This window comes from Delphinapterus leucas, chromosome 1, assembly GCF_059928025.1.
Source record: "Delphinapterus leucas isolate spDelLeu-1000000601 "Yukka" chromosome 1, BTC_Dleu_Yukka2, whole genome shotgun sequence".
In the NCBI taxonomy this organism is placed as follows: Eukaryota; Metazoa; Chordata; class Mammalia; order Artiodactyla; family Monodontidae; genus Delphinapterus; species Delphinapterus leucas.
Window position 1 is genome coordinate 108610671 of NC_143129.1, and position 22834 is coordinate 108633504.

Sequence of the window (22834 nt, forward strand, 5' to 3'; positions counted from 1 at the left end):
AGATCTCTGTATGTATGGTTCATTTAAGAATTGCTGCTATTTTGACAATATTTTCACAACTTCCTAAGTATTTGAACTTAAAAACTTCTGAATAATTGATAAGTGCAATACAATTTTATTTATCTCATTGGTAATATCTAACAAATGAGCAGACATAATTACTGTGACAAGGGATATACAATGCAGAATCTTTAAAATTTTTAGTCAATTTTTTGCAATGAAGTTTTATTATTTTGTGTAAATGTTGTAAATCCCCAGAACACTAACTATATTACTATTTCATAGAGTGTTCAACTGAAACATAATTTTAGATTCTGTCTATTCATCTTTCCTCTAGTACTGTGAATATAAAGTATTTTATAAGAGGAATTTAAGTGCTCAGGTTAATAATTACAAATATTTCTAAGGTATTAATTGACTGAGTTCTTTTGGTTTTTAATAACTTCCATTTTGCTATAAAATCATTTATTGCTTCAAAACTATCAGTGAGTTTGGTCTTTTTTTAAGGTCTTAGCTGACAGTGTTAATCATGCTTATTGGCAGTTTGAACTAATATTAAATTTTTTATCTCTATGCATCAATACTGAGATTAATTCAAATTCTAGAGTAAACTGTCATGATCAATAGGGGTGAATAAGTAGCAAGAGGTTATTTGAAAAATGACATATGTACTCAAAAACCAGTAAAAAATTTTTTTAACATAATCTTGCACTTTCTACTTTATGATTTTTAGAGGAACTTGCCTGATTTCGAAAAATACTATTTTTTCTTTTTTATATATATCTTTATTGGAGTATAATTGCTTTACAATGTTGTGTTAGTTTCTGCTGTACAACAAAGTGAATCAGCTATATGCATACACATATCCCCTCCTTCTTGAACCTCCCTCCCACCCTCCCTATCCCACCCCTCTAGGTCGTCACAAAGCATCGAGCTGATCTCCCTGTGCTATGTGGCAGCTTCCCACTAATGCTCCTCCTTTTATTTATTTTTTATTTTTTATTTTTTTTGCGGTACGCGGGCCTCTCACTGTTGTGGCCTCTCCCGTTGCGGAGCACAGGCTCCGGACGCGCAGGCTCAGTGGCCATGGCTCACGGGCCCAGCCGCTCCGTGGCATGTGGGATCTTCCCAGACCGGGGCACGAACCCGTGTCCCCTGCATCGGCAGGCGGACTCTCAACCACTGCGCCATCAGGGAAGCCCTGCTCCTCCTTTTAAAGTACATCAAGTATAAAACCCTCTGAAGTAAACATTATGATTAAGTTGGTATTTGCATAAGTTCCAGGCCAAGATGGCAATATAGGCTCCTCTCATATCTCCTCCCACACACAAAACACCAAATCTACAGCTACATAAGGAACAATTCCCTTCAAAAGAAACAAGCTGAGAAAGAAACATCTACACATTGGGTGGATAAGAAAATGCCCACACCAAAACTAGTAGGAAAGCTGAGACTCACTTTTGCCATAAACCCCACGTCAAGCACAGGGCCATACAATGGGAGGGAACACCTGACTTCCAGTTTCTTCCTTAGAAGCAAACGGCTTGGATCCCACATCTAGTGCTCCAACTTTTAAGACTTCCACCTGAGTGATGGGCCCTCACAACACTTAGCTGTGAAAGCCAACAGGGCTTGAGTCTGACACACAAGATTACAGCAAACAAAGAAGCAGTTCTTAACAGGCTTCCAAGGATGTACTATGGCTATCCCCTTAGAACTCAGTACAGAAGGAGCAGTACAAGGGAACCCTGTAAGACTATCAGCAGAAACTGCAGGCCAGAAGGTAGTGGCATGATATATTCAAAGTGCTGAAAGAAAAAAACTGCCAACCAAGAACACTCTTCCTGGGACTTCCCTGGTGATGCAGTGGTTAAGAATCCGCCCTGCCAATGCAGGGGACACAGGTTCGATCCCTGGTCCGGGAAGATCCCACATGCCATGGAACAACTAAGCCTGTGCACCACAACCACTGAACCAGTGCTCTAGGGCCCATGTGCCGCAACTACTGAGCCTGTGTGCTGCAACTACTGAAGTCCGCGCACCTAGAGCCCATCCACAACAAGAGAAGCCACTGCAATGAGAAGCCCCTGCTCACTGCAGATAGAGAAAGCCCACGTGCAGCAACAAAGGCCCAACGCAGCCAAAATAAATAAATAAATAAATAAAATAAATACTCTTTGAGTTAAAAAAAAAAGAATACTCTTCCTGGCAGTTGTCCTTCAGAATTGAAAGAGAGATAAAGCATTTTCCAGAGAAGCAAAAGCTGAAAGAGTTCATCTCCACTAGACTAACCTTACAAGAAATGTTACAGGGACTTCTTCAAGCTGAAATAAAAGGATACTAATTATTAATAGGAAAACATGAAAATTTAAATCTCATTGATAAAGGTAAATATATAGTTAAATTCATAATACTCTAATGTTGTAATGGTGGTAAGTAAATTACTTATAACTATAGTATGAAAGTTCAAAGACAAAAGTATTAAAAGTAACTAAAACTACAATGATTTGTTAATGGGTACACTGATAAAAAGAAGTAAATTTTGACATCAAAAACAAAATAAAGGGGGGACAGAGTAAAAATGTAAAGCTTTAGTATACATTCAAAGTTAAGTTCTTATCAACTTAAAATAGACTGTCATACATGTAAGATGTTTTATGTAAGCCTCAAGAAAACTACAAAGCAAAACTTATCATAGATACACAAAGATAAAGGAAACTAAACATTCCACTACAGAAAATCATCAAATTATAAAGGCAGAGAGCAACAGAAGAAGAAAGGAACGAAGGAATTAAAAACAGCCAGAGAACAATGAACAAAATGGTAATAGTAGGTCCATACCTATCAATAATTAAATATAGATGGACTAAATTCTCTAATCAAATGACAGAGTGGTTTAATAAAAAAATAAGACCTAACTGTATACTGCCTAGAAAGACTCACTTCAGTTTTAAGGACACACATAGACTGAAAGTGAAGGGATGTAAAAATATATTCCATGTAAATGGAAACCAAAAGAAAGCTGAGATAACTACACTTATTTAAAAAAAAAACCGACTTTAGGCCAAAAATGTAACAAGAGACAAAGAGGGTCATTATATAATGATAAAGGGGTCAATCCAACAAAAGAATATAACATTTGTAAATATTTTGCACCTAAAAAACACAGGAGCACCTAAATATATAAAGCAAGTATTAACAGACAGCAACATATTAATGTAGGGGGCTTTAATATCCCAGTTTCATCAATGGATAGATCATCCAGACAGAAAATCAATACGAAAACATTGGACCTGAACTACAAGTTAGACCAAATGGACTTAACATTTACAGAACATTCCATCCAACACATGACAGGAGTGTACATATTCTTCTCAAGTGCATATGGAACATTCTCCAGGACAGATCATATGTTAGGTCACAAAACAAGTCTTAATAAATTTAAGAAGATTAAAATCATATCAAGCATCTTCCAACTACAATGGTATAAAAGTAGAAATCAATTATAAGAAGAAAACTGGAAAATTCACAATTACTTGGAGATTAAACAACACGCTACATAACAACCAATGTGTCAAAGAATAAATCAACAGAGAAATCAAAATTATCTTAAGACAAATTAAAATGGAAATATAATACACCAAAACTTATGGGATGCAGCAAAAGCAGGTATAAGAGGGAAGTTTATAGCGATAAACGCCTACATTAAGAAACAAGAAAGATACCAAATAAAACAACCTAAATTTCTACCTTAGGAAATAAAAAAGGAAGAACAAACTAAGCCCAAAGTTAGTAGAAGGAAGGAAATAAATATCAGAGTGGAAATAAATTAAACAGTGACTAAAAAGACATAGAAAATATCAATGAAACTAAGAGCTGAGTTTTTAAAAAGATAAACACAATAGACAAACCTTTAGCAAGGCTTAACAAGAAAAAAAGAGAGAGAACTTAAATAAATAAAATCAGAAATGAAAGAGGAAATGTTACAACTTGACACCAAAAAAATACTAAGGATCAAAAGGGACTACTATGAACAATTATACACTAACAAATTGGTCAGCAAAGAAAAAAATAGGTAAAATCCTAGAAACATACAACTCAAGACTGAATCATGAAGAAAATATAAAATGAGATCTCAATAGACCAATTACTAGTAAGGAGATTGAATCAGTAATAATAATAATAATAAAAAAATCTCCCAACAACAAAAGTCCAGAACCAAATGGCTTTATTGGTGAATTCTAACAAACATTTAAGAATTAATACCAATCCTTCTCAAACTAGTCTAAAGAAAAGAGATGGGAACATTTCCAAACTCATTTTACCAGGCCAGCATTCCCCTGATACCAAAACCAGACAAGGATGCCACAAGAAAAGAAAATTACAGGCCAACATCACTGATGAACATAGACATGAAAATCTTCAAAAAATATTAGCAAACTGAATGGCCAGCATCAAAAAATCTACAAACAATAAATGCTGGAGATGGTGTGGAGAAAAGGGAACCCTCCTACACTGTTGGTGGGAATATAAATTGGTACAGCCACGATGGAGGTTCCTTAAAAAACTAAAAATAGAGCTACCATACAATTCAGCAATCCCACTCCTGAGCATATATCTGGAGGAAACCATAATTTGAAAGGATGCATCCACCCTGATGTTCATTGCAGCACTATTTACATCAGCCAAGACATGGAAGCAACCTAAATGTCCATCAACAGAGGAATGCATAAAGAAGATGTGGTACATATATACAACGGAATATTACTCAGCCACAAAAAGGAACGAAATAATGCCATCTGCAGTGACATGGATGGACCTAGAGACTGTCATACAGAGTGAAGTAAGTCAGAAAGAGAAAGACAAATATCATATAATATCACTTACATGTGGAATCTAGAAAAATGGTACAGATGAACGTATTTGCAAAGCAGAAACAGAGTCACAGATATAGAAAAAAACTTATGGTTACCAAGGGGGGAAGGTAGGCAGATGGGATGAACTGGAAGATTGGGATTGACATATATACACTACTATAAATAAAATAGATAACAAATGAGAACCTACTGTCTAGCACAGGGAGCTCTACTCAGTGCTCTGTGGTGACCTAGATGAGAAGGGAATCTAAAAAAGAGTGGATGTATGTATATGTATAACTGATTCACTTTGCTGTACAGCAGAAACTAACACAACATTGTAAAGCAACTATACTCCAATATCACTTAATAAAAAAAAGTATTTTAAAATAAATAAATATTTTAAAAAAATATTAGCAAACTGAATTCAACAATGCATTAAAAGAATCATATACCATGATCAAGTGGGATTAGGTCCAGGGACATAAGGATGGTTCAACATCTGCAAATCAATGAGATACCACATTAACAAAATGAAGGATAAAAGTCATATGATCATCTCAAAAGATGCAGAAAAAGCACCTGACAAAGTTCAATATCCATTCATGATGAAAATGCACAACACGTGGTTATAGGGGGAATGTACTCCAACATAATAAAGGTCATATATGACAAACCTACAGTTAACATATTACACAACAGTGAAAAACTGAAAGCATTTCCTTTAAAATCAGGAACAAGACAAGGATGCCCACTCTCACCACTTCTATTCAATACAGAATTGGGAGTCCTAGCCAGAGAAATTAGGGGGAAAAAAAGGAATAGAAGGAATCCAAATTGGAAAGGAAGAAGTAAAATTTTAACTGTTTGTAAATGACATGGTATTATATATAGAAAACCCTAAAGATGCCATCAAAAAACTGTTAGAACTAGTAAATGAATTCAGTAAACAGCAGTATACAAAATCAGTATATAAAAATCTGTTGTACTTCTATATATTAATAATGAATTATCAGAAAGAGAAATTAGTAAAATAATCCCATTTATAATTTCATCAAGAAGAATAAAATGCCTAGAAATACATTTATCCAAGGAGATGAAAAACCTGTACACTGAAAACTGTAAGACACTGATGAAAGAAACTGAAGAAGATACAAATAAATGGAAAGATATTCTGTGCTCATGAACTGGAATAATTAATATTGTGAAAATGTCCTTACTATCCTAAGTGATCTACAGATTCAATTCAACCCCCATCAAAATTCCAATGGCATTTTTCACAGAAATAGAACAAGGTATCCTAAAATTTGTATGCAACCACAAAAGACCCCAAATAGCCAAAGCAATCTTGAAGAAGAACAAAGCTGGAAGCATCACACTTCCTGATTGCAAACCATGTTACAAAGCTATAGTATAGTACATATTAGCATAGAAATGGACACATAGATCAATGGAACAGAATAGATGGCCCAGAAATAAACCCATGCATGTATAGCCAATTAATTTATGACAGAGGAGCTAAGAATATACAATACAATGGAAAGAACAGTATCTTCAATGAATGGTGCTGGCAAAACTGGAGAGCCAGATGCAAAAAAATGAAACTGGACCCCGATCCTACACTATACACAGAAATCAACTCAAACTGTATTCAAAACTTAAATTTATGACCTGAAACCATAAAACTCTTATAAGAAAAAACACGGGGTAAGCACCTTGATATCAGGCGTGGTGATGATTTTTTGGATTTGACACTAAAAGCAAAGGCAACAAAAGCAAAAATAAAAAAGAGGGACTCTATAAACTAAAAAGCTTCTGCACAGCAATGGAAACCAATAAAATGAAAAGGCAACCTACAGAATGGGAAAAAATATTTGCAAATCATTTACTGATAAGGAGTTAATATCCAAAATACATAAAGAACTCATACAACTCAAAAGCAAAGAAACAATCTAATTAAAAAATGGGCAGAGGAAATGAATATACATTTTTTTCAAAGAAGATATACAAAGAGCCAATAGGTACATGAAAAGGTACTCAATATCACTAATCATCTGGGAAATGCATATCAAAATCAAATGAGATATCACCTTATACTGTTAGAATGGCTATCATCAAAAAGACATCAAAAAGAGATGAGTGTTGGCAAGGGTGTGGAAAAAAGGGAGCCCCTGTGCACTGTTGGTGGGCATGTAAACTGGTACAGCCATTAAGGAAAACAGCATGGAGCTTTCCCCCAAAATTAAAAATAGAACTATCATTCGATCCAGCAATACCACTTCTGGGTATATATTCAAAGGGAATGAAAACAGGTTATCAGAGATAACTGTACTCCTATGTTCATTGCAGCATTATTCACAATAGCTCAGATAAGGAAAAAACCTAAGTGCCCATCAACGGATGAATGGATAAAGAAGATGTGGTACTACCAAACGTAAAATAGATAGCTAGTGGGAAGCAGCCACATAGCACAGGGAGATCAGCTCGGTGTTTTGTGACCACCTAGAGAGGTGGGATAGGGAGGGTGGGAGGGAGGGAGACACAAGAGGAAAGAGATATGGGGACATATGTATATGTATAACTGATTCACTTTGTTATAAAGCAGAAACTAACACACCATTGTAAAGCAGTTATACTCTAACAAAGATGTTAAAAAAAAAAAAAGATGTGGTAAATATACATACAATGGAATATACAATGTGCCCTTTGGAACAACATGAATGGACCTTGAGGGCATTATGCTAAGTGAAATAAAACAGAGAAAGACAAATACTGCATGATATCACTTATGTGTGGAATCTTAAAAAAAAAAAAAAGTCAAACTCATAGAAACAGTGAGCAGGAAAGTGGTTGCCAGAGGCTGGGTGGTGGGGGAAATAGGAGAGGTTGCTAACAGGGTACAGCCTTTCAGGTATAAGATGACTAAAGTCTGAGGGATCTAATATATAACATGATGACTACAGTTGGTAACACTAGTTGTATAATTGAAATTTGCTGAAAGATTAGAACTTGAATGTTCTCACACACACAAAATTTTTTATAAGTTCATGGTTGAACATAAATTATTTCTCCTGTGGTAATATGATACATATCAGATTAATAATGTCCAAATTCAGTGTCTTCTAAATAAAGTGCATGCTATTCAAATAGGTCAATTTTTGGTTATTTAGTCCTCTACAAACTACAAGGATGGGAAAATAAGTCATAAATTTACTTCATTATAGTTCTGCTTTATGTATTTTATATGTTTACTTACTTTAATAAGTAATGCTTCGTTTGTAGCTTCAATTACTTTATTCCTGTTTTGGACTTGCTGATGCAAATTGCTTATAGTGTCCTGAGCTTCTTCTAATTCTAGTTTTGTTTTCTCTAACTGTTCATTTAGTTGCTGAACAGAAGTCTTTTGAGAATCAGCAGTAATCTTCCATTTTGCATGCTTCTCCTGATGTGAAATCATCTACATAGCCCCAAAATTGAAAAGGAAAGGAAGAAAGAAAACAGGGTGAAGTTGGTTTCAACAACATTCTAATACTTTCCATTTCCACTTAAATGAAAGTAAATTCTGTTTGTAGTTACAAACATGATTTCTCAACAAATATACTAGAGGGAAAAAGGGGAGAAGGAACCCATAGTTTTAAATTTACTTAAGAACAGTTAACTAAATACCATGGACTGCTTTTGGATCCTGATTTGAACAAATGAGCTATAAAGACATTTTTGTGATAACTGAGGAAATCTGAACAATGACTGGATGTATGATGATATTAAGGAATTAAAGTCAATTTTTAGGTGTTAATAATAGCATTGTGGTTATGTTATTTTAAAATAGCCCTCATCCGACTTCCCTGATGGCGCAGTGGTTAAGAATCCACCTGCCAATGCAGGGACACGGGTTCGAACCCTGGTCCGGGAAGATCCCACATGTCTCAGAGCAACTAAGCCCGTGCACCACAACTACTGAACCTGCACTCTAGAGCCTGCGAGCCACAACTACTGAAGCCCGCGTGCCTAGAGCCTGTGCTCTGCAACAAGAGAAGCCACCGCAATGAGAAGCCTGCACACTGCAATGAAGACCCAACGCAGCCAAAAATAAAAATAAATAAATAAATTTATTAAAATAGTCCGTATCTTTTAGAAATGTTTACTGATGAAACAATCATGTTTGGGATTTGCTTCAAAACAATATGTGATATGTGGGGGAATGTGGGGGAGGGAAGAAAGGGAAGTGAGTGAGGTTAAAGATATGGTCACCATACTTCCCAGTTTGCCTACAGCTGTCTAGGTTTTATGCCTGGTATCCTGGTGTAGTTACTAATAGCACCCTTTTTCATTCTCAAAAGTATTTCCTTTTAGATAAAAGAGATGGTCGACATACTTATAGATTAAATCAAATTGGCCATGAGTTGATAATTACTGAAGTTGAACAATATATAGGAAGAGTTATACTATTCTACTTTTGAATATGTTTAAAATTTTCCATAATAAAGTTTAAAAAAATCTCATTTTCATTGAAAAAAAATCAGGAGTTTTGCAATTAAATGACTTTTCTGACAACTCTGAAACCTGTATTTTAAAAATTATAGTTAAAAATTATTGATCTCCTTTCCTATTACTTTAATGACATATTCTCTCATTTTTATATTCAACCAACATACACACTTTAAAAAAATCTTTGTTAAGAACAACAACAAAAAAACCTATATATATATTTTTTAACCTGTATTTATTTTAATTACTCCTATTTGAAGGTCCTTATTTTTGGAAAATAGCAAGGCATTTTATTATCCACTCTTTCCATTCCTTAAAGGCTTCTACAGGTTTTGGCAAATTCACATTATCCTCATGACTATGTTTTGGAGGGAGGTGTGTCAGCAGATTCATCTTCAATCCACCTCACCAGCGCTTTGTACCCTTCCATAGTGCTACAACCAATAGCATGCTGTAACTTGTGTAAACAGATAGGGTAAAGGTTTAGGGGGCACTGGTCAGCTTTTTCCAAATCTTTGGAACTTTGCATTAGATGTTCAAGCCACTGGCAGTGTTAAAGTCCAAATCTGTGTCCAACCTCATGGGTTAAAGTCTTATAGGATCAAAGTGGCAAAACACTAGTCATTTCAGGAATGTAATAGTTATCAAAAATCGAATAGTCGTTTGAAGGTGTTCTCTGCAGCTTCTTTACCTTGCCTTCATAAGATAAACTATAAAAAAACGCCATACCTGACAAGGCTGAATATCCCCATACCATCTGTTAAAGAGGCCTGTCCAAAGGCAAAATTCCAGGGAATCTCTTGGGTAATGCTCAATCAGTGTTATTCCCACAACACAGAAGGCATCTTTAGGTTTCTAATTTTTTAGAACTTCAGGGTATGCCTGCATGAATTTGTAGGTTTTGGATGTTATCACTGACTCTAAAATAACACCTTGCAGAGACAGGAACTGGTTCTAGGAGCTTTACTGTCAAGCCACAGAAAAATGCTTCACAGTAGCCCTTGAGTCATTTAATATATTCTTCACTGATAACTCTGGTGTTTCCTAGAGATCCAATGCACTGTATATAAATACTGCATTTCTCTGGAGAGGGTGTCTTTCTGTAAGGATCACTGAAAAACTTTTCAAAAGTCTTGGGGAGCCTCAGGATGGGAGGTATCCAATCTGATCACGAATGCAAGATGGGTCCAAAGGTATCACCCTCTGGCTGGAAGTCTTCATTTATCAAAAGCTGTTCCACCAGCACCTAACTTTTACTGTGACACAAGTGCTGGGTTCTTAAGATGAGAGCTGTTTTTAGTGTCTGTTTAGAGTTCCATACTGTTTGCATAATGAAAGGTCTCTTCCATTCACATCATGTTCCTATGTAGAGCTTTCATTTTTCTGTCTGAATGGGTTAAACAGCTGTTTCACCACGAGGCTCAAAAGGACCAGCATGTCTGGGGCCTGACTGGAAAAGCATTGTGCTGGGTGCCTTCATCCCCGACAGGCCTCCAAGACACCAGCTGCAGCCCCTGTGCGAGTGTCCATATTAGGTATTTTTATATGATGCATATAAAATATTAATACCAGATATTAAACAGCAATACTAGAACCAATTTTTACAATTCATTTTATGTACTATTGCTTATAAATAATTTCAGGATGCTTATAAAACTAAAAGTAAAAAATTGGATGATTAAAATAAAAGTAGAAATTCAGACCATGTAATAAAAGCATACTGAGTAGTTCCTGGCAAATACCTGAGATGGACCAATTACTACTGATGTTCACTAAGTTGACCAGCTAATATCAAATAATTATGCTGAACTCATCAGCATTCACATTTGTCTCTAGAGACCAAAGGTTGTAATCTCTTGGCCTGAGGACTGGATTCAGCTTGCAAATGTGTTTTGTTTGGCAGACAATGTTTTCAAAGAGATATGACTCTAAATGCATTTAAACAAGACATGGTGACCACAAACCCAACTTATCCCTCACAAAGATGTTACCAAACTCCCTAGAAATGAGTTTAATATAAATGTATTTGCAACCATTGCCATACAGAAAAATGCTTTATTAGAACTTCATAAGTAATTTATTCAGATCTTAAACATAAATTCTGGATATCTTCAAATATAGTTTTTAAAAAGACAAGAAATGCTATTCTAATGGGTGACACTGCCCATTTCTATAAAGGCTCAGGACACATGGATAGATAAAAAGTATTGTACTGCCTCTCTAACTTACTATCAGAGCAAATGTTGAAAATTACAACACATTAATAGATCTACATCACATGAAACGGCTTATATTGGTTATTAAATACCTCCAGTGAGTTTTGGCAAGCGCTATTTTATAACCAATGATACAATGATAATGATGTGCCAGGCTCTGGTGTAAGAACTTTAACTATACTAATTCATTTAATCCTCAACACAGTTTTATGAAATAGATAGCATTATTATATCCATTTTAGTTAAAGATGTTAAGTTAGTTGCCCAAGGTTACATAAGTGTCAAGTAATGAGCTGAGATTTAGAACCAGGATGCCTGGCTAAAGAATTCAACCTCTTAACCCCACAGAATATTAGTTCACCGGATATGAAGCAAAAGTTATACGTTTAGGATACCAGAAATGGAAGACCACATGTATTACTCTATAATGAACATTTAAGAGCTAGACTTATACTTTGTTCAGATAGATCAACACACTTTAGCAGGGGGTAATAGAACAAATTAAATTTTTATTTACCTCTAGATGATAAGCTTCTTTGACAGATTCTACTTCTGCTGACAATTTCTTGATTTCTGCTTGCATTCTTGCTTCTAACTGAGCTTCACGTACTTGAGAAGCCCCCAACTCTTCAGCTAAATGTTTTCCATGAGCTTCCTTAAAATGACATATTAAGTAAAGGTTACATTACTTGTTTATTTGGTTATTATAGCTAAACAACTCAGCACATTTATAGAAGTATCTTAATCTTTTATAATACTATATACTCAAACACAGTTACCATATTAAATGTACACTTTAAAAAATGTATTAATCTAGATTTTAATCTATATCTTTAAGAGAGTACTAATGGGAAAGTATCAGTATATTGTTTGTTATAATATAATAGAAGTTCACTAACCAATGCGTTTTGTAAAATAAACTAATAACCACAGAACACTGAACTTTGGCAGATAATAGTCTGCTCTTAGGTATGGGTATGCATTTTTGCTCACCAGATGTGCTGTTTGCTTATCCACAGTCAGTTGTGTATTTATCTAGACCTATTTATGCTAGTTGTGTTTGTGACTACAATTATGTAATTTTATTATACATTATGAACATTGATGAAATATGCATGTAAAATGAATGTTTTTATATGAAAACTAAGTTATATGCTTTGAGACAATTCAATAAGTGAGTCACAAACATTTGCTACCCAATTAGAACCAGTCAGGATAGTTGTAAAATATTGTGTGAAATCCCATAAAAAATATGAGATGCTATCCTCTGATTCACAAATGTCTTTCAATTCTTTTTCCATTTTAAGAAACTAAAATTGGAAACTATAGATGATGGAATATGAGTATGGTTTATGCAAGAAAGACTAGGTGGAATTTTAATCAAGTGACCCTACCATACACCAAAACCCAAGATTTGGTCCCACATTAAAAGATTAACGTATGAATGTAAACTTAGGTTTTTGGGTTAAAATATAATACTTAAAGTGTCATTTTTTTAAAATAAATGTATTTATTTTGTTTATTTATTATTTTTGGCTGGATTGGGTCTTCGTTGCTGTGCGGGCTTTCTCTAGTTGCGGCGAGCGGGGGCTACTCTTCGTTGTGGTGAGCGGGCTTCTCACTGTGGTGGCTTCTCTTGTTGCGAAGCACGGGCTCTAGTCACGCGGGCTTCAGTAGTTGAGGCACGGGGGCTCAGGAGTTGTGGCGCACGGGCCTAGTTGCTCTGCAGCATGTGGGATCTTCCTGGACCAGGGCTTGAACCTGTGTCCCCTGCGTTGGCAGGCGGATTCTTAACCACTGTGCCACCAGGGAAGCCCTAAAGTGTCATTTTTTTTTAAAATGTTTATTTATTTATTTATCTTTGGCTGCATTGGGGCTGCATTGGGTCTTCATTTTTTCTTTTTCTTTTTTTTTTTTATGCGGTACGCGGGCCTCTCACTGTTGTGGCCTCTCCCGTTGCGGAGCACAGGCTGCAGATGCACAGGCTCAGCGGCCATGGCTCATGGGCCCAGCCGCTCTGCGGCATGTGGGATCTTCCCAGACCGGGGCATGAACCCGTGTCCCCTGCATCGGCAGGCAGACTCTCAACCACTGTGCCACCAGGGAAGCCCTGGGTCTTCGTTTTTGCGTGTGGGCTGTCTTTAGTTGCGTCAAGCATGGGCTACTCTTGGTTACGGTGCACGTGTTTCTCATTGCGGTGGCTTTTCTTGTTGTGGAGCACTGGCTCTAGGTGCCTGGGCTTCAGTAGTTGTGGCACATGGGCTTCAGTAGTTGTGGCTTGTAGGCTCTAGAGAGCAGGCTCAGTAGTTGTGATGCACGCACTTAGTTGCTCCGCAGCATGTAGGATCTTCCAGGACCAGGGCTCGAACCCATGTCCCCTGCATCGGCAGGCGGATTCTTAACCACTGCGCCACCAGGGAAGGCCTAAAATGTCATTTTTAATAATTCCCCACTTTCACTTACTTATTTGATTAACTGAGCTTAGTTTATCAGATAAAATCAATTATACTACATTTAGATCCTATTGATAAGGACAGAAATGAGATAAAAGTAGATAGCCTCCCTTTTCCTAGTAGACTCCCATGTGCCTGACATTCTAGTAAAAATTCCCTGTATATTTTTTATTAGTCTAACCACCCAGAAATGTGAATAAAAATGTCATTAGGTTAACCAAGGCTAAATGTAAAAACATTTTCAGTCAATTCCCGTACTGAATTAGTAACCATAATAGAAAGCAGAAAAATCACAAGAACTTTTCTAGAATACCAATAAATACATTTTTCTCGAAGTCTAAGTAATTAACTCACATATATCAATCTAAATATTTTTAAGCCAAGTTGTTAACTTTCTATCTAATACTAGGGAAATACAATCTATATTAGTGCTCTTGCTATTTAAAAGCTCTTTTCCTCCCCAAGGGTTCTGGACTGCAGGTTTCTAACAGTTATAAATTTAGATAGTCAGTTTTCATATATGAATGGCTACAAATGTAAAAAGTTTTTACTAAAAAAGATTTATTAGAGACTTCCCTGGTGGTCCAGTGGTAAAGAATCCGCCTTACAATGCAGGGGACGCGGGTGCGATTCCTTGTCAGGGAACTAAGAGCACACATGCTGCGGGGCAACTAAGCCAGTGTGCCACAATTACTGAGCTCGCGTGCCTCAACTAGAGCCTGCGTGCCGCAAGCTACAGAACCCATGCGCCCTGGAGCCCAAGCGCCACAACTACCGAACCCACGCTCCCTGGAGCCTGCATGCCACAACTAGAGAGAAGCCCACGCGCCGCAATGAAGAGCCTGTGTGCTGCAATGAAAGATCCCACATGCCTCAATGAAGATCCCGTGTGCTGCAACTAAGACACAATGCAGCCAAAAATAAATTATATTAAATAAATAAATAATGAATAAATCTTTTAAAAAAGATTTATTAGATTTTTTTGTTTGAGTGATAGCTCAAATTCACTTGAAAGTCTGAAAGTGCTTTATAACTCATTTTATTGAAAACTAATTAGTTTGACTAAAAGTTCTGAGAGACTTCCAAGTTACACTACAATGCTGTGCTAAATATAAGTTTTTTTTTAAATTTGGGTAAAATACACATAACATAAAATTTACCACCTTAATCATTTTTAAGTGTAAAATTTGGTGGCATTAAATACATTCACATTGTTGTGGAACACAATTAACTTTTGTAAGAACTATATTCTATAGTCGAAAAAGTAAAGGTTAAAAATTTTAGTATTTTCAGTAAGGTAAAATTAGAATAGGGATTACTTTCTCTTTAGAGAGTTGCTTTATTTCCTCCAGTTCACTTGACAGCCTTTCTACTTCTCTCTGTGCTTGGACTTGTTGACGATGAGCCTCCACCAATTCTGTATGAGAGTTCTGCATCTGCTCCCGAGATAGCCTCAATTCTTGCTCCAAATCTATGGCCTCCTTGTACTGAGTTGCAATGTACTGTTCCTGCTCTTTCATAACCTGAAATGCACAAGATATTTGTAGGTTTCAAAATAAAATGATACAGATAACCTATTCTTACTCTGATTTCTCTTTTAATAAATGACTTAACCCCTCCCAACTAAACCTCTATATAATTTAACATATAATGAATATCATCCACTGTGAAACTAACATTTGAAAATGTTTTCTTTTTTAATGATAAAAAAATGACAGAAGTACTGTAATAAATCTGGGACTCACTGGTATATTTTACATGACTTTAATATGCAAGCTGCATAATCCTTTAACATTATGATGCAACATCACAGAATATATAATAATATAAAGAGAAGAAAGACGTTAATATTTGATTATCCATGTCAAAGATGGAGAATATACTGGCGTGAATAATCAAAACCTACCATTAACCCACACAGCTTGGTTAAGGATGATCTTATTCTCTGCAAAAGGGAAATTTGTTATTGGGACTACTACTCCTTCTGAAAACCTTTTACATTCCTCAGTTAAATCCCTAGTAAAGTATTATTTCTTAGAGAAAAAAAAAATCAGTAAAAAGTAAATTAGTTCTAAATTGGCTCAGTGAGGTAGATTAGATGGTAGATAATGACGCTTGACTTTAGGGCTGATAAGAAGGAAAGAAACCAGTACAAATCACTAGGACCCTAATGTCTAGAATGGGGGCCTAAGGTCCAACAGTGTTGTATATCAGTATAAATCTCATGTAAATATTTTTAGCCAGCCCTTGTTAAGGAATATGCAATGATTGAGCCAGTAACCTTTCGTTTTTCTCACTGGGGCCCAAACTTGGTCTCAGAGACCCTGCTTAATTTATGTAGTGATATATAATCCAACAAATATTTATTCATGCTTACTATGTGATATGTACTATTCTAGGTGTTGAGGATAAAGGAGTGAACAGAGGAGACAAAGTGGCTACCCTTGTGGAGTTTATATTCAACTGGAAGAGACAGATAATCAATTAATCAAACACAATAAAGAGCTATATATTGATATTAAGTTTTAAAGTTGAGTATAGTATTTAAAAACAAAAAAAAGTTACATCCATGAGAGCTCTTAGAAACAAATTCACTTTTAAAAAAAGGCAAGTGGGTGGAATGAGTTCAGTAGTCAACACACATGCAAACTGATGATATGAAGCCATCAAACTTTATCTGGCAACTCAATGTACTTGGCCTCAATAAAATACAACTATCTGTTAATTCATTCTCTGGATAGAGTCCCTCAAGGACAAAGGAGTGCATCCTATTAATATCTGATCTTCAGTTCTATCACATAGTAGGTTCTCAATTAAAACATACATATATTTATTGATCAAGTGTGCATATATCATGGATTTACTATGTGAGAGATATTATGCGAATGCCTATAAGGAATATAAAGACAATTAAGATGATAACCTCACCTATAATCAGAACATCAGAATAAAGTAATTAATAAGGAAAATAATAGGTATCTGGCACAAATAATTAGCCTAAAAATACTTATGGCACAGTTTCTGTGCATACTAAATACTAAAACCAATCAGTTTAAAATATAAAGATTTTAGACGAGGGGAAGATGGCGGAAGAGTAAGACGCGGAGATCACCTTCCTCCCCACAGATACACCAGAAATACATCTACACGTGGAACAACTCCTACAGAACACCTACTGAACGCTGGCAGAAGACCTCAGCCCTCCCAAAAGGCAAGAAACTCCCCACGTACCTGGGCAGGGCAAAAGAAAAAACAGAGACAAAAGAATAGGGACGGGACCTGCACCAGGGGGAGGGAGCTGTGAAAGAGGAAAGGTTTCCACACACTAGGAAGCCCCTTCGCAGGCGGAGACTGCCGGTGGCGGAGGGGGAAGCTTCGGAGCCGCGGAGGAGAGCGCAGCAACAGGGGGGCGGAGCGCAAAGTGGCGAGATTCCCGCACAGAGGATCGGTGCCGACCGGCACTCACCAGCCCGAGAGGCTAGTCTGCTCACCCGCTGGGGCGGGCGGGGCTGCGAGCTGAGGCTCGGGTTTCGGTCGGAGCGCAGGGAGAGGACTGGGGTTGGCGGCGTGAATACAGCCTGCAGGAGGTTAGTGCATCACGGCTGGCCAGGAGGGAGTCCGGGGAAAAGTCTGGACCTACCGAGAAGGCAAGAGACTTTTTCTTCCCTCTCTGTTTCCTGGTGCGCGATAAGAGGGGATTAAGAGCGCTGCTAAAAGGAGCTCCAGAGACGGGCTCGAGCCACGGCTAAAAGCGCGGACCCCAGAGACCTGCATGAGACGCTAAGGCTGCTGCTGCCGCCACCAAGAAGCCTCTGTGCGAGCACAGGTCACTATCCACACCCCCTTCCGGGGAGCCTGTGCAGCCCGCCACTGCCAGGGTCCCGGGATCCAGAAAAAACTTCTCCGGGAGAACGCACGGCACGCCTCAGGCTGGTGCAACGTCATGCCGGCCTCTGCCACCGCAGGCCCGCCCCGCACTCCGTGCCCCTCCGTCCCTCTGGCCTGAGTGAGCCAGAGCCCCCGACTCAGCGGCTCCTTTAACCCCGTCCTGTCTGAGCGAAGAACAGACGCACTCTTGAGACCTACACGCAGAGCGGGGGTCAAATCCAAAACTGAGCCCCTGGGAGCTGTGAGAACAAAGAAGAGAAAGGGAAATCTCTCCCAGCAGCCTCAGAAACAGCGGATTAAACCACCACAATCAACTTGATGTACGCTGCATCTGTGAATACATGAATAGACAACGAGTCATCCCATTTTGAGGAGGTGGACTTTGAGAGCAAGATTTATGATTTTTCCCCCTTTCCTCTTTTTGTGACTGTGTATGTGTATGCTTCTGTGTGAGATTTTGTCTGTATAGCTTTGCTTCCACCATTTGTCCTAGGGTTCTATCCGTCCATTTTTTTTTTCTTTTTAATTTTTTTTCTTAATAATTATTTTTTATTTTAATAACTTTATTTTATTTTATGTTATCTTCTTTCTTTCTTTCCTTCCCTCCCTCCTTTAGACAATGAATCATCCCAAATTGAGGAGATGGACTTTGAGAGCAAGATTTATGATCTTTTCCCCTTTTCCTCTTTTTGTGAGTGTGTATGTGTATACTTCTGTGTGAGATTCTGTCTGTAGAGCTTTGCTTCCACCATTTGTCCTAGGGTTCTATCCGTCCTTTTTTTTTTAATAATTATTTTTTATTTTAATAACTTTATTATATTTTATCTTACTTTATTTTACTTTATCTTCTTTCTTTCTCTCCTTCCTTCCCTCCTTCCTTCCTTCCTCCCTCCTTTCTTTCTTTCCTTCTTTCTTTCTACTTCTACTAATTCTTTCTTTCTGCTTTTTCTCCCTTTTATTCTGAGCCATGTGGATGAAAGGCTCTTGGTGCTGCAGCCAGGAGTCAGTGCTGTGCCTCTGAGGTGGGAGAGCCAACTTTAGGACACTGGTCCACAAGAGACCTCCCAGCTCCACATAATATCAAACGGCGAAAATCTCCCAATGATCTCCATCTCAACACCAGCACCCAGCTTCACTCAACAACCAGCAAGTTACAGTGCTGGACACCCTATACCAAACAACTAGCAAGACAAGAACACAACCCCACCCATTAGCAGAGAGGCTGCCTAAAATCATAATAAGTCCACAGACACCCCAAAACACACCACCAGACGTGGACCTGCCCACCAGAAAGACAAGATCCAGCCTCATCCACCAGAACACAGGCACTAGTCCCCTCCACCAGGAAGCCTACACAACCCATTGAACCAACCTTAGCCACTGGGGACAGACACCAAAAAAAACGGGAACTACGAACCAGCAGCCTGCAAAAAGGAGACCCCAAACTCAGTAAGATAAGCAAAATGAGAAGACAGAAAAACACACAGCAGATGAAGGAGCAAGATAAAAACCCACCAGACCTAACAAATGAAGAGGAAATAGGCAGTCTACCTGAAAAAGAATTCAGAATAATGATAGTAAAGATGATCCAAAATCTTGGAAATAGAATAGACAAAATGCAAGAAACATTTAACAAGGACCTAGAAGAACTAAAGATGAAACAAACAACGATGAACAACACAATAAATGAAATGAAAAATACTCTAGATGGGATCAATAGCAGAATAACTGAGGCAGAAGAACAGATAAGTGACCTGGAAGATAAAATAGTGGAAATAACTACTGCAGAGCAGAATAAAGAAAAAAGAATGAAAAGAACTGAGGACAGTCTCAGAGACCTCTGGGACAACATTAAACGCACCAACGTTCGAATTATAGGGGTCCCAGAAGAAGAAGAGAAAAAGAAAGGGACTGAGAAAATATTTGAAGAGATTATAGTTGAAAACTTCCCTAATATGGGAAAGGAAATAGTTAATCAAGTCCAGGAAGCACAGAGAGTCCCATACAGGATAAATCCAAGGAGAAACATGCCAAGACACATATTAATCAAACTGTCAAAAATTAAATACAAAGAAAACATATTAAAAGCAACAAGGGAAAAACAACAAATAACACATAAGGGAATCCCCATAAGGTTAACAGCTGATCTTTCAGCAGAAACTCTGCAAGCCAGAAGGGACTGGCAGGACACATTTAAAGCGATGAAGGAGAAAAATCTGCAACCAAGATTACTCTACCCAGCAAGGATCTCATTCAGATTTGATGGAGAAATTAAAACCTTTACAGACAAGCAAAAGCTGAGAGAGTTCAGCACCACCAAACCAGCTTTACAACAAATGCTAAAGGAACTTCTCTAGGCAAGAAACACAAGAGAAGGAAAAGACCTACAATAATGAACCCAAAACAATTAAGAAAATGGGAATAGGAACATACATATCGATAATTACCTTAAATGTAAATGGACTAAATACTCCCACCAAAAGACACAGATTGGCTGAATGGATACAAAAACAAGACCCATATACATGCTGTCTACAAGAGACCCACTTCAGACCTAGAGACACATACAGACTGAAAGTAAGGGGATGGAAAAAGATATTCCATGCAAATGGAAACCAAAAGAAACCTGGAGTAGCAATTCTCATATCAGACAAAATAGACTTTAAAATAAAGACTATTAAAAGAGACAAAGAAGGACACCACATAACGATCAAGGGATCAATCCAAGAAGAAGATATAACAATTGTAAATATTTATGGATGCAACATAGGAGCACCTCAATACATAAGGCAAATACTAACAGCCATAAAAGGGGAAATCGACCGTAACACATTCATAGTAAGGGACTTCAATACCCCACTTTCAACAATGGACAGATCATCCAAAATGAAAATAAATAAGGAAACACAAGCTTTAAATGATACATTAAACAAGATGGACTTAATTGATATTTATAGGACATTCCATCCAAAAACAACAGAATACACATTTTTCTGAGGTGCTCATGGAACATTCTCCAGGATAGACCATATCTTGGGTCACAAATCAAGCCTTGGTAAATTTAATAAATTTGAAATTGTATCAAGTATCTTTTCCGACCACAACGCTATGAGACTAGATATCAATTACAGGAAAAGATCTGTAAAAAATACAAACACATGGAGACTAAACAATACACTACTTAATAACAAAGTGATCAGTGAAGAAATCAAAGAGGAAATAAAAAAATACCTAGAAACCAATGACAATGGAGACACAACGACCCACAACCTATGGGATGCAGCAAAAGCAGTTCTAAGAGGGAAGTTTATAGCAATACACTCCTACCTTAAGAAACAGGAAACATCTCAAATAAACAACCTAACCTTGCACCTAAAGCAATTAGAGAAAGAAGAACAAAAAAATTCCCAAAGTTAGCAGAAGGAAAGAAATCATAAAAATGAGATCAGAAATAAATGAAAAAGAAATTAAGGAAATGAGAGCAAAGATCAATAAAACTAAAAGCTGGTTCTTTGAGAACATAAACAAAATTGATAAACCATTAGCCAGACTCAACAAGAAAAAAGGGGAGAAGACTCAAATCAATAGAATTAGAAATGAAAAAGGAGAAGTAACAACTGACACTGTAGAAATACAAAAGATCACGAGAGATTACTACAAGCAACTCTATGCCAATAAAATGGACAACCTGGAAGAAACAGACAAATTCTTAGAAATGCACACCCTGCCAAGACTGAATCAGGAAGAAATAGAAAATAGGAACAGACCAATCACAAGCACTGAAATTGAAACTGTGATTAAAAATCTTCCAACAAACAAAAGCCCAGGACCAGATGGCTTCACAGGCGAACTCTATCAAACATTTAGAGAAGAGCTAACACCTATCCTTCTGAAACTCTTCCAAAATATAGAAGAGGGAGGAACACTCCCAAACTCATTCTATGAGGCCACCATCACCTTGATACCAAAACCAGACAAGGATGTCACAAAGAAAGAAAACTACAGGCCAATATCACTGATGAACATAGATCAAAAATCCTCAACAAAATACTAGCAAACAGAATCCAACAGCACATTAAAAGGATCATACACCATGATCGAGTGGGGTTTATTCCAGGAATGCAAGGATTCTTCAATATATGCAAATCAATCAATGTGATACACCATATTAACAAATTGAAGGAGAAAAACCATATGATCATCTCAATAGATGCAGAGAAAGCTTTCGACAAAATTCAACACCCATTTATGATAAAAACCCTGCAGAAAGTAGGCATAGAGGGAACTTTCCTCAACATAATAAAGGCCATATATGACAAACCCACAGCCAACATCGTCCTCAATGGTGAAAAACTGAAAGCATTTCCACGAAGATCAGGAACAAGACAAGGTTGCCCACTCTCACCACTCTTATTCAACATAGTTTTGGAAGTTTTAGCCACAGCAATCAGAGAAGAAAAGGAAATAAAAGGAATCCAAATCGGAAAAGAAGTAAAGCTGCCACTGTTTGCAGATGACATGATACTATACATAGAGAATCCTAAAGATGCTACCGGAAAACTAGTAGAGCTAATCAATGAATTTGGTAAATTAGCAGGATATAAAATTAATGCACAGAAATCTCTGGCATTTTTATACACTAATGATGAAAAATACGAAAGTGAAATCAAGAAAACACTCCCGTTTACCATTGCAACAAAAAGAATAAAATATCTAGGAATAAACCTACCTAAGGAGACAAAAGACCTGTATGCAGAAAATTATAAGACACTGATGAAAGAAATTAAAGATGATACAAATAGATGGAGAGATATACCATGTTCTTGGATTGGAAGAATCAACATTGTGAAAATGACTCTACTACCCAAAGCAATCTACAGATTCAATGCAATCCCTATCAAACTACCACTGGCATTTTTCACAGAACTAGAAC

General features: G+C 37.2%; 1 protein-coding gene and 1 pseudogene across 7 annotated transcripts in view; both read right to left on the reverse strand.

The window, feature by feature from the left end:
• CCDC18 (coiled-coil domain containing 18) overlaps positions 1 to 22834 on the reverse strand; it is a 165163-nt gene that overhangs the window by 57156 nt on the left and 85173 nt on the right. For 4 of the 7 annotated variants that reach the window (XM_089919455.1, XM_089919450.1, XM_089919460.1 and 1 more), the window contains 3 exons: positions 15333 to 15536; positions 12078 to 12215; positions 8113 to 8313 (listed from right to left, as the gene is read on the reverse strand). In XM_089919455.1, the coding sequence (XP_089775581.1) occupies positions 8113 to 8313; positions 12078 to 12215; positions 15333 to 15536 (543 nt within the window). Of the gene's footprint in view, positions 1 to 2292; positions 2325 to 5311; positions 5359 to 8112; positions 8314 to 12077; positions 12216 to 15332; positions 15537 to 22834 lie in introns of all 7 variants that reach the window. The other 3 variants (XM_089919468.1, XM_089919473.1, XM_089919464.1) reach the window with 3 other exon arrangements.
• Positions 8322 to 12067, reverse strand: LOC111164008 (archaemetzincin-2 pseudogene; annotated as a pseudogene).